At 34.0% G+C, this 13,548-nt stretch overlaps 1 protein-coding gene across 7 annotated transcripts in view; it reads left to right on the forward strand.

Annotated features, from left to right (window-relative positions):
- Positions 1-1,524: 1,524 nt before the first annotated feature.
- The window catches only part of glsa (glutaminase a), a 29,195-nt gene continuing 17,171 nt past the window's right edge, over positions 1,525-13,548 (forward strand). For 3 of the 7 annotated variants that reach the window (XM_051907648.1, XM_051907650.1, XM_051907651.1), the window contains exons 1-9: positions 1,525-1,835; positions 8,078-8,174; positions 8,368-8,486; positions 10,353-10,482; positions 10,577-10,656; positions 10,750-10,913; positions 11,289-11,347; positions 12,954-12,986; positions 13,066-13,124. In XM_051907648.1, the coding sequence (XP_051763608.1) occupies positions 1,678-1,835; positions 8,078-8,174; positions 8,368-8,486; positions 10,353-10,482; positions 10,577-10,656; positions 10,750-10,913; positions 11,289-11,347; positions 12,954-12,986; positions 13,066-13,124 (899 nt within the window). In that variant the 5' untranslated portion in view covers positions 1,525-1,677. Of the gene's footprint in view, positions 1,836-2,076; positions 2,199-8,077; positions 8,175-8,367; positions 8,487-10,352; positions 10,483-10,576; positions 10,657-10,749; positions 10,914-11,288; positions 11,348-11,507; positions 12,177-12,953; positions 12,987-13,065; positions 13,125-13,548 lie in introns of those variants that run through there. The other 4 variants (XM_051907652.1, XM_051907649.1, XM_051907654.1 and 1 more) reach the window with 4 other exon arrangements.

Consider the following 13,548-nt stretch of genomic DNA (forward strand, 5'->3'; position numbering starts at 1 on the left):
TTTCAGCATCATTACTCCAGTCTTCAGTGTCACATCATTCTTCAGAAATCGTTGTAAAATATATATATATATATATATATATTCAAACCAAAAGTTACTGGGTGCAGGACACTATAGTTCATTTATGTAAGTGAGGATAGCAAAATAAACTGTGACATATTATATCCAAAAATTCTTCATACAGTAAAACTGATAAAAATTTGGGACCAAAAATTATTCAGACACTTTGACCTGACCATGTTTTGCTTAAGTGTTATCTGACATATTTAAGATTTTTTTTTTTTTTTTTCCCTGACACAGTTTAACTCTGTGATCTTGTCATATTTTATTACCAGTTTTTTAAACTATAGTGAATAAACTGTATTAATTAATGAAATATATATATATATATATATATATATATATATATATATATATTAGTTTTATATTTTTATTATTTAAATATTTCATATTATGTGTGTATACACACACACACACACACGTGTGTGTGTATATATATATATATATATATATATCACTTACTGATATCCATTTGACAGTATAAACAACATTTTTTAGTTAAAAAATAAGTCTGTTAATTTTTAAATTGTCCACAAGGTGGCGAAATAGCTTAAGGTATTGGCACGCTTTTGTAAAAACTGGAAGGAATGTTCATATGCTAATAATGTTCCATTATTGCCTACATGATTATACATATTATTTTCTTTGCTGTGAGAAAAAAGAACGAACTATTGATCATAAATACACTTTTGACAGATTTGCACAATTAAGGTGTAAACAAACACACTTTATTTAGGAATCAGTTTAAATGTGAATTATAGCAATTAAATGTAGATTGATGTACATTAAACAGACGTTTTGGATCAAAGCAAACTTTCATGGGGATTTAACGTCAGCATTCAACTGCAGGTTGGTTTTGATGATATCTAGAACAATAACTCGTCTTTGTCGCGCCAAATTCCTCCGTCTCACGTCTAAACCTAGAGTATGAGACCTCGCTGAGGCTTTCACTGTGTTTGCATTGGACGTTATGTTTATAAAGCAGACAGGCCAGTCATCCGTTGAGAAGGTCTGAATACACTGGTTAGCCTATATCACGCTGTGAACTGTCAGTACGGCTGTAATTTTGCATAATATTGTCTCACAAATGTGAGAATGGCTCTCAACAATTATAAACAGGTAATAGGTAAAACTCCTAACATTTGCAGGTCACACACTTATAAATATTTGTGTGTGTGTGTGTGTGTGTGTGTGTGTTTTCGAGATTACAGCTGTAGTCATGACTTGCGGGATGTTTATTGTTACATACTTTTAGACATACTATATTTTTTACATACAGTATTCAGTGAGTGTATACTGCATAGCACGCAGGATGCTTGACGCACACAGCCAGCCTCTCTACCAAGCGCAGGAAAGAGATGGGAGTCATAATGCTGATTGACGGATGCCTAAGCCAATCAGCGTCCGCAATGATGTCACGCGACCAATGGAATACGAGCAGCGTTTCAATGGGCGGATTTCGATTTTGTCGTCACTCGCGTGAAAATACACTGAGCAGGGGAGACGAGGGAAGAAACCGGCACGACTATTGAAAATAACGGATATTCTCATAAACATATGCTGTAATATTGCTAGTATTATTTTTGAAATTACTCTGATTAGCCTGTCGAGTTTAAAATGTTACAGTTTAGGTTCTCGAGGGCGTTAAAGGGGTTTTGCAAATCCAATCTAAGGCTCATTTGGAAAAATAATACAGATCATACAACAACCGCCGGAGGATGCGCATCTTCATATAGACGATCGCTGTGCACACAGACAGATGCTAACACCGAGAAGTGAGTATAGAGCTGAAAACCAGCTCAAAACCTCAATTAGCCATGCGGGGGTTTAATAGAACATAGTCATTATAAATACCAGCTTTGGTTTCACTTTTAAAATGTATGGATTTAATCCATCCATTCATTCATTCATTCTTCTGGGGGCCCCGCATCCCGACAAATGATTCCCTGGCCTTGATCACGATGATGGATGTGAAAGATTTTTCTAAAACAGCCTTAGATCTTCTAAATTTGTCAGGTGGACAAGTGGACAGCCGCAGCGTGCACAAAGAGAAAGAGCTTGGACAAAGGATGGGGGCCAAATTCCCAGGGGCCTCTGTGATGTCCTCTGTGAATAATCAGAAAGGTTGGGCTTTAAGGGTGGGTTTTGATACATTTTAAGCATTTTTTTCCCCAAAACGATGCATTTACTGGTAAAAATCAGGATAATGGTAGTGTAGAAGGTTCTAGATTCTTTCATTGTGATTTAAGATATTTGGACTGAATGTTAAGAATAAGTAATTGATAAACCTGTACTGACTATTTTAGGTTAGAAATTCGATTATATGTGAAATTTGATGGTCTTTATTATTTTTAAGTCAAATTAATGGTAGACTAGTTTAATCGCTGATATTTTGTAGTCATAATGATCCTAGAATTCTAAAACCCACTGACAGCTTTGAAAATGTAAACATTTTTGAGTAAAATGTCTGTTTACTTCCAGCAATTTTTCAGACTTATTTTGTTATCATTACATATTATTTTTTTTATATATCAGTTTCAGCCAGGGTTCTCTTCAAAACAAGCATGTTAGTTCCTGTACGGCCAGATCAGCTATTTCCTCTTCCTGTAATGAAGGCATTCAAAGCTCGGAAGTGTCGAATCAGGGGTTTCCTCAAAAACATTTCCTCTAAGTCTACTTGCTCTTCAGCCGACCTTTCAGTATGCATTGGATGTGTCAGACTAGCTTATGCACTCATTTAATTCTTTCGGTGTGTGTGCTGTGAGTGTCCTTGGAGAGACAGATTGACCTTTCTCTCCATCTGTCTGTCAAAGAGTTGTGAAGGTCAGGTCTCAGATTATTGCAACATCTGTAAGTTTCTGTCTGGGGAAACATTGTCAGTGTTAAAGTTTTTGCCATGTTCCAAAAGGTCCAGAGCTGCCCTGCTACCTACATAGTTTGCCTCCTTTTAAGTCAGTTAGTGATTGATTTTGAATGCTCTACATGGGCAGCAACAATTTGTCATACAAGTAGCACACAGGAGATACAATTTGCTAAAAGTAGAATTTTCAGAGTTTGCTGTTAGCATGTTGCTAAGCTAACAGTGTAACACTGAAATAAATAAATAGCGGACAGGAGATATGATTCGCAATTGATTTGGGTAGAATTTGTTGATAGCATGTTGCTAAGCTAACAACGTAATACTCAAGTATTAGCAGACAGGAGATATGATTCATAATTAGGGATGCACCGATATGAAAATTTTGGCCGATACGGATAATTCTTTATATTTGAAAGCCGATAACCGATATATTGGCTGATAAATCTAAATGCAAATTTTTAAGAGCCTGATTACAGAAACAAAAGTCTCACCATTAAAAGCCATGTCCCAAGCACACAATTATAATGTTCTCATTATGATTTTATGTAGCCTATATGAAAGACTTGTGCTGTACATGTTGCACTTAACTGGATTTTCCTTTTTGAAGTAATTTCAATCATATTTCAAGCAATTCAAAACCATCATTGTGATCAGTGCTGAAGTGTCTCAGCTGAAGGAAATAATCCATTATTTATCGGCTTTAATATATATTTAATATATTTTCTTATCGGGCCGACAACGATAACATTAAAAATGAACATATATCTGCCGATACCAATATTGTGGCCGATATATCGTGCATCTCTATTCGCAATTGATTTGGGTTTGTTGATAGCATGTTACTAAGCTAACAGCATAATACTCAAAGGTAAATAGCACACAAGATATAAAATTCGCAATTGATTTGAGTAGAGTTTGCAGTTCACATGTTGCTAAGCTAACAACGTAGCAATTTTTAATTAGGGTGAACTATTTGTTTTTGAATACATTACAGTATTGAAATGAAATATTAGTGTATTATATATTTATATAGTGCACCACATTGAATGGATTTTTCCACCAAGCTTGTTGCAATGCATTCTGGGATTGGTATTTCCACATAAGATTGGGCCAATTAAAGTATCTTAGATGGTAGCACATTTATCTTATCTTTTAGAAGAGTGTTTTTGTCAGGATCACACATATGGTGCCTAAAATGCTGCCTATACAGTCAGCACACTAGGATTTGGAACACATCTAGTCATTTTTCATGTAATAGTTTAGGAATTGAGGATGGCATAAGCTGGTCGTCGATGGCAACCTCACATTCAGACAGATGCTGAATTAATTCTATGAAGACAGCCTCCCCCCATTCTTTTTTTTTTTTAGCCCTGATGATTAGTTCAATTGACCACACCAGTAGTTCATTTGTGAACCCAATACCCTTTTTAATCTCTCTCAATATCACTCTTTTGCTTTCATTGTGTTCATAAGCATCATATAAAAATGCTCTTTGGCATGTTACCAGGGGCTCGCTCTTGCTCTCTACGCTGTAATTCGTGGTGTCAGGTTTCAGAGGCACATGTGCTCTGTGTACTCTGTCCTGAGGGAGTCCACCAGGCATGTGGCCTCTACATTTTTACACCAAACGAAGAGGAGTTTATACTGATATATTTGCATTACAGATAATTAGTGTTATGACTTTGATTTTTCACCTGGTTGATGATAAACAGGGCGAAAAAAATCCCATGTTTACATTTAATCCCCAAAACACTCAACCAACCACATGGCAACACCCTGGCAAACACTCTGAGTAGCTTAGCATTTTAGCGGACAAGCACCAGATATTTTATATTTTGAATTACAAATTTTAAATAAGGTGCAGTCACATTTACTGTTGCTCAGCGAAAATTTGCCTGCAAAATCCAGTAATTTCAGAAGGATTATGTGAGATCAGGAGCTTTGGGTGAGGGCATAAAATTTCCCCACACAGATTTTGCTCGGGTTCAGGTTCACCATGTTGACAGAAAGCGGCTTGGTTTGAAAGTGACTTCTGTCTGAGCAGTGCTTCATACATCGCTACACTATTGACACAAGACAATGGACCTTTTTTGGCACGCAATTTTTTTTTTTTTTAATTGCTAATTTGACCGCACTTTTCATAGTAGAAAATGTGTAGCTGTCTAGTACTTTGGAAACATAGCTTACATAAAAAGTATAAACAAATATCGGCTTCTAAAGGCTCGTTCACACCAAGGAGGAAAAATAAAACTGTAACTATAAATTTTTAATAATCATTCTAATTCTGTGAGAATATGGAAGTCCACACCACAACAATACGATAACAACAATACGATATCAACACAATCACTTTCAAAATGATTTTTCCAGCAGATGAACGACAAAAACATTGACAGTCAATAAGAATCCACTCGAGCTTGAGCATTTAAAGCGTCAGATAACAAAACTGCAGCACGCTTACAATAAACAGAACTAATCATCTGTTGATGTGGGCGTTAATATTATTAGTTATAGTTATCATTCTTAATGTTAAAATTATGCCTATATTAGATATAGTGACCAATATATTGTGCATATGCAATTTTCATAGTCAACAATGATTGTTTATACTAAAATAATTGCTAATTTTACTTTTAGTTGGTTTTGTTGGTTTTAACGCAAATTCTGCAGTGCGAACACTAACGAGAGTATCAAATAAATCACCTCACAGCAGATTCGCTAGCATCAGAGATTGATCTGACATGATGGCACCAGCTGACACGTGAGTGTGTGTGTGTGTGTGTGTGTGTGTGTGTGTGTGTGTGTGTGTGTGTGTGTGTGTGAGTCACGCTGGCATGGATGGCATCTCTGCATGCCATTGCTGCATTGAAATCGTGCCAGATTGTGCCCACCGAGCATCCTGAACCAAACAAACCCTGTTAAAAATGAATGGAATAGGAATTTCAGACACGTCATGTAAAAATATTTTGTGTTCTTTTTATGTATAGTGGAATATTAGATAAGAGAATCATGGTAATACCATGACAGTTGGTTCGTTGTCTGTGTTTTATTCACTGCAAGCCAAAATATGTTTCAGTGAATCTATACACAAGCGATTCCGTGGGAGTGTCAGCTGTTTTGCTGGTTGTTTGACTGATTCTCATTGAGGTGGAAGAAGATAATGAAGATATTGTAACAGAATCATCTCACTTCCAGGTGGATGTCGGCCCTGAAGTGAATTTTACATTGTATGTTGAAATGTAGGCTAGATGTTGATAATGCTGCTTAGAGATGATGACAAAAACAATAGCTTTAAAAAACTTTTATAAGAAGTCAGTTATGTTTTGAAAAATGGTGACATTTTAAAGTATAAAATTTACTGGAAAAGAGTTTCAGAAGTAATCCAGTGTGGATGCTAATCTCAACTGTTAATGTTAAATAACCATCATAAAAACAAACAAACAGTGTGTTTATTGAGCTGTGTCATCAAGTGGATTATTTCTGGTGTGTTTGTGTGTAAAAATAGCGACGTCAGAGATTCGGTGCCTGTGCATTAGCGAGGATCAGAACTGAGAACTTGCTAGGAAGTGAAGGCTTAACTCACCATCAGTTTACGGGACGGGAGGGGCGGCTGCTTTCGTCAGGTTACGTGTCCTAGTTTAATGCCATGCCAGGTCGGACGGCCCGCATCAGAGCACGGGTTGTGTTTGGCTCACAGTAATGGTGTCTGATATTGTTTTGTCTACAGGCTGTACTAAAGGCCGATAATTGACCAATATTTCACTGTTTTGGATTCTGTGTCAGTTTCACAATCTATTGACAGCTCAATATTGGATAATGTTTTTAAATATTTACTTAGCAATGTAAACATAATGGAAAATATAAACATAAACATTATGGAAAATGTATATTTTATGTATACATTATTTGTTTTTTTTATACATTATGTATATATTTTTGTGGGTTTATATTTAATTTGTGGGTCTGTTATTTAACTAATCTCTATTTTAACTCAATCAAATGTCTGCTTTTGATCAGTGATGTTGTTATTTAGAAATTAAATCAAATTTCTCATGAATACATATGACTTATGCATTTATGTGTATTTATTTATTTACTGTGTTTTATATGTCTGAATGTCTCATTCATTTCTCTTTTATTTCTCTCTCTCTTTTGGTTGGTCTGCGTATTTTGCATTTTTTTTGTGTGTAAGTATCATTTTATTTGGTGTCATTTATTTTTCTCTTCCAGTTGTTTCTTATTCTTGCAAAATGCTATGCTTGCTTTTCCCGCTGAAGAACATTCCCATTCCGTGTTCTAGAACCACATGTATCATCCCGAAATGACATAGCAAAGGCCTTGAGCCATTATTGGTCACTTGTTTCTACCTACAAACAATTTTTCAGCTGGGTAATTTTTTTTCCCATCAATTTATTGAAGTTAGTGTTTCTTAAATTCATTTCTGGATGGTTTGTGGTCAGATTATAAACCAAAGTGCTTCTTTTTCAAGGCCTTATATGGAATTCTGTAGCTATCCCAGAATACAATCCATTGTTGAAACATTGCTGAATCTACTGTGGGAAGTCCTTGGAAGTTTTATTCCCAATTTTTTTACTAAGATCCTGCTTAACACATTAAACCTTTGCAAACCTGAATTATGTTACACAACTACCTTTTCTAACAGACTAACCTTTACTGAGGAAAAATGGGTTTCAGACAACCTCACAATGTCAGTCAGCGGTAAAACACATTTTCCATTCATAAAGTTAGCTATAACTAGTTAACTTGCATAGCAAGATGCTCCTCAAACTGTTGATCTGCCTTGACAGTTTAAAAAAATACTATAGAAAAATAAAGTTCATGCTAAAACGCACTATGGCACCCCTAGTGGCAGACTCTGAGAATGCGACTTGTTAATTACGTAGCAAGTATATTTTGGGCCAAATTACAAAGATTTGACAAACAAAATTTGTTTTATTTTATTCAAAAGCAACTTTGTCATCCAATGTGAAACCTACCGCCTGGCATTTTGAGAGTAATTCTGAAACTAAAAAACAAAACATGAAATCTCAGTATGACCTCTCCTACTGCTGATAAGCCCTTTTCATTAAGCATATTTTGTCTATTTTTGTTGTCTGTCTGCTTACTGGATTCTTTGTGTATCTGTTCATGTCCCAGGAGAAGGAAGGCAGGCATTTTGCCCAGCCTGGAAGATCTGCTATTTTACACGATTGCAGAGGGCCAGGAGAAAATTCCAGCTCACAAATTTACCACGGTAAAACCACACACCAGCTGGCCAAGGAGAGCAAGACCATTGCTACCATATCTCTTATAGCACATATCTTGGTTTCCAAATAGTTGTGTCTAGAATGACGAATCCTTTGATATGTTCCACAATAAAACTGCAGGTTAAATGAAACACAAGATTTGTTGTAAATTAATTTAGGGTGAATGTTGTTATTTTTCAGGCACTGAAAGCCACAGGTCTGCGTACTGGAGACCCTCGTCTTAAGGAGTGTATGGAGATGTTAAAGGTTACCCTCAAGACTACATCAGATGGGGCTCTGGATCGACATCTCTTCAAAAAGTAAATATATGGGCTATTTTAAACCAAACCCCTATTTGTTAAAACTAACAGTTTAGTTGAGAAAATAAGAATATATTGGATGTATTGTGTTTATCGTAGTTCTTCAGTCTGTCCATTTTGTTGAACTACAGTCAATGTTGCTACAATGTTGTTTTCAGAAACCAGTAGCTGTTACTTAAACATGAGTTTTCATAGGTCAGCAATTTTTTTTTTTTAAAGGACCTTTGATAGTCCTTAAGTATATGAATTATTCACTATAGCTCAGAAAATACAAATAAAATGGCCTAAGACTTGAACCTTACATCATACAGCATACAGCAACATAACATCTATATTACAAGTTTGGGTCTTTATATTAGAAGTGAATGCAAGAATATTATAATTAGAAATAGAAATTATGAAGTAGTTTATATCATCAAATATATTTCATCAGATAATTCTATGTTTTTTCAGAATTGTTTGCAGAACAGTTACTGAGTATCTTCTGTTTGAGGTTTTCCACAAAATCTTATTGACTTCTTAAAGTGTTTTTTATGTTTGTGTCCATGTCGGTTTGAATTTGCATCATTATTTTAGCTTTTATTTTAGTTTTATTACAATTTTATTAATATTTTGTAGGGCTGGGTATTGACACAATTTTCACAATTCGATTCGATTTCTATTCACATACTTGCGATTTGATTACGATTCGATTATTTTTGGATGTAGTATATCAGTTACAGTACATGGCAAATTTTCTAGAGGAAAAAAATCTCTCAACTAATGCTGTAAACTACACATGGGAGTCAGTTGGTACTTCTTTACTATAATATTGAAGGTTAAAATTAAGTTATTTATATACAAACACTTAAATTATACTCAATTATGTTTTTTTTTTAATAATAAATAAATTACAAAATAAATTATGTGATTAGAATTACATAATTATATTTCTACTCCAATTCGGTTTTTTTGTTTGTTTTTTTTAAATATAAACATTTAAATCGTGGCTGTCATAACTGATTTATTCAAACATGCATTAAATATTGAAGAACATTATAATGAATATGTAACGGTGCATAGCTATATTTATCAGAATGCTGCTCTCTATAGTTAATTAATTAAATAGTAAATAATTCTAGCTGACTAACGAGTTTATGGTCACTAAATATATTTTTCTGGGGTAAATGTGACGTTACGTGACATTGTTTACAAGCTGTTTTATTGACGTCTTTCCGCGGTTGAAACACTGATTGAGGTATTACATGAGACATGAGACATGATACGGATTTCGGTAAGTTGTACTGTATATTTTAACATACCTTCAGATGTTTAGTCATGTTTATTTTGCGCTGTAACTGGTATTAAAGCAGAGGAGAGGATTCACATGCGCTCCGTGCTGCCGCTTCTCTTTAACCGTCACGTCACATTAAAGAGCGCCAAAACGGTATTTATTTTTTGAATCTCATAATAAGATGGACGTCATTTGAAATCTGAGACTTTGCTTCATATCAAAAGTAACAAAGCACAAAGATTATTGCGATTTATTGGATGGGAGGCGTGCTACATGTTCTGTTCATTCATCAACTGAAAACAGACTAGACTAATCGATTCTTGGGATTTAAGAATCGATATCGGTTCGTAAAAATGAGAATCGATTAAAATCGAGAAATCGATATTGTTTACCCAGCCCTAATATTTTGTATTAGCATTTCTAACTTTTGTTAGGTTTACATTTTTCAGCTAGCATTTTTCAAATTGTATTTTATTTCAGCTTTATTTAACAGAAATGTTTTTATTAGTTTTAGTTAACAATAAAAACCCTGATTTGCATGAACGTACTAATGGTAAAGATAAATCATGATCTTCACTTTTCTCTTCCTATAGGTGTGTGCAAAGCAACATTGTGTTGCTAACGCAGGCTTTCCGAAAAAAGTTTGTCATTCCCGACTTTCAGTCATTCACCTCTCACATCGATCAAATTTATGAGAGCGCTAAATCAATGTCGGGTGGCCAGGTATGCTTATAAGATAATCAAACACAGTGTGAATTTCTGATGCTATTTGTTTACAAATATTTTTACATTTTGTTTTGCCACTTTTTTTGTGTAGGTGGCAGATTACATTCCTCAGCTAGCGAAATTCAGTCCTAATCTCTGGGCCGTTTCACTCTGCACTGTAGATGGCCAACGGTGATCTTTCTGTCTTTAGTACAGTAGCTATATTTATCCCCATTTGCTTTGCCCTGTCATAATTCTAATAATTCTTCTTTTTGTATGTTACAGATACACTGCGGGTGACACGAAAGTTCCATTTTGTCTGCAGTCGTGTGTGAAACCATTAAAATATGCGATTGCGGTTCACGATCACGGCACTGAATATGTACACCGCTTTATAGGGAAGGAACCCAGCGGCCTTCGTTTCAACAAACTCTTCCTTGACGAAGATGGTAAGGATTTCTATGATGAATGTTTCTGAAACTTATTATGCATGAAGAAATAGATAGAACTAAAATAATGGCTTTGTTGTATTTAATTCCAAAATCAAAAGAAAGAAATTGAACAGAATTTTTTGTTATCGCATGATTTTCAAGACAATTAAGCACATATAACAGTATTTGTATTCATACTCTATTATTTGCTGTAATGTATTTAATTTATAAATCATTTAAAAATAAATATAAAACAATTATACATTATAATTATAATGAGATTTTGGGGGTAAAATGTTCTAAAGTGTCATTAAAGTAAGGTCACAATGAAAAAAAGTCATATTGCTTTAAAAAATAGGCACTGTTTATTAACTCTATTATCTATTTTTCCAGATAAACCTCACAATCCCATGGTAAACGCTGGCGCTATAGTTTGCACTTCCCTTCTCAAGGTAAATCTTATTCTTATCTTCACATCCTTCTACTGTTTTGATAAAAATGGGGGCCTAAAACTACCATTAGTTGTATTTCCTACACAATGTGTTAAGTTCAACAGAATTCCCATTTTTTCCCTGAACTGATAGCCTAAAAGTGCCTTGCCGAATGTTTAGCTTGATGAGTTTGTGGATGTTTGACGTGAGAACGGATCAGAGGGACGAATGGATTTAATCTGATTACTTTCCCTCTCGCATCAGATTAAGGTTATGAATAATCATGCTGAAAGGATTATATTGAAGAGAGGGAAAGCAGAAGAAACGGAAGTGGGATGGGGAAAGATAAGGGAAAAAGAACAAACAGATGGGAGAGAATAATAGTAAGGTATTTGAAAGGGCAATGTGATAGAAGAATGAGCACTTATATGACTAAGTAATATAACACTTATAATGTTTTTATTGTTCTAAGAGCAGGCAGAATACCGTATTGTTGTCATTTTCAAAACAGCCACAGTCTGTATTTAGCATCCTTGCTAAAACTTGTGTTAAAAATGCTACACAGGGCTTTGTTGACCTGTTAAAACTATGATAAACAATGCAAAAAAAAAAAAGGAAACTGTTTAAGCAGATATTTATAACATAACTTGTTTTGTAATTTAAAAATTTGTGATGAAGGTTTGTGGCGTTTAAGGTAAATACACTGCATGATACGCATCTTTCTCAGGCCTGTCGGGGTGGTAATGTGTGATGTCTGTGTGAAGGCTTTTTGTGGTTTTATTGTTGTTGCGTATTTTACAGCATTAGGAACTGTGGGAAATTTTGACCCTCCAACAGGTCAATGACGTTGGTAATTTCCCTTTCATTTATTTGTTTTTCCTCATTGAACAAATTTCAAACTGAGCTGCATTAGCACAAGTCTGACAAATTCATTGCTTTGACTGAAAATCAAATGTGATTCTGTTTAATTACTGTGGGAACAGGAATCAAGCTTTATTTTTATTTTTTTAAATAGTTTTTTTTTTTTGTATTTTTAGTAACTTCTTAACTTTTCAAATTCAAGTGTTTAATAAGATACAGCACTTTTTCTTTCTAAATAAACATTTCTTCAATGTGGAAAAAACTTAAGTTGACTTATTTTAGAGCCTCAAATCAATGAGACATAGTTACAGTTTCTTTAGAAGTTTACTAAAACAAACTTACAGACAACACACAGTTCAATTTATTTGACAATTTAGTGTTGTTATTGTTTTAATCTTTTTGTTTTGTCTGATTTTTTCACACCCCCTTTAACAACTACATTTGTGATTCCATAGCAATAATAATACTTACTTGAACACAAACACTGTTTGCCTTTATTTCTTTGAATGATGTTACTCAAATCTAGAACCCTCATAATTTTTCCATCCTTAATTTGAAATGCCTCTCAAGCTGTAGAGAAATGATTTTACTACATTTGTCAATCTAATTTATAGAATATCTGTGTTTACAATGTGTATGTCTAAATATTGTGGTAGTTTAATAATGTTTCCTTTAACTGAATGGCTATGCGTTCAGAAGTTTGTGTGAAACTATACAAAATACTTCAATTATACAGCACATTCATCAGTTTATTTTTGATTTTCAGCAAGGTGTAGGCAACGCTGAGAAGTTTGACTATGTAAGTATAATACAATATAAATTTTTTTTATTTAAGTTTAAAAAAATAAATGTGTGTTTAATGAAGTGTTTTGTTGTAGGTGATGAACTTTATGAAGAAGTTGGCAGGAAATGAGTATGTTGGTTTCAGCAATGCTACGTAAGTGTTCCAGATACTAATAACAATGAAATTTCACTATTCTCAACACAAATGTTGATACTACTTGAAGTACTTTCTCAGTTAAATAAACATAGTTCAGTTATCAAGTAGACAGTCAGTAAGTAAATAAATATAGAATCAAACTGCAAACAATAGAACAAAAATACAAATTAAATTATTTTTAAATATTTTAATGGCAGTATAAATTATTCAATTTAACATTCAGAAATTAAGAACTAATTAGAACTAACTAAATGTTAAATCATAAATGTTAAATGTTGTTAATATCAAACTGCAATCAACTATTGGCATTCTGTAGTGATAAACACCATTTAACAACACTGATATCAAATTTTAAGAAAGTTATTATTTTAGTATAAACTTACTACTTTTCTTTGGACATTCCTACTTAAAACACAAAACA

Source organism: Ctenopharyngodon idella, chromosome 10 (genome assembly GCF_019924925.1).
Source record: "Ctenopharyngodon idella isolate HZGC_01 chromosome 10, HZGC01, whole genome shotgun sequence".
Lineage (NCBI taxonomy): Eukaryota > Metazoa > Chordata > Actinopteri > Cypriniformes > Xenocyprididae > Ctenopharyngodon > Ctenopharyngodon idella.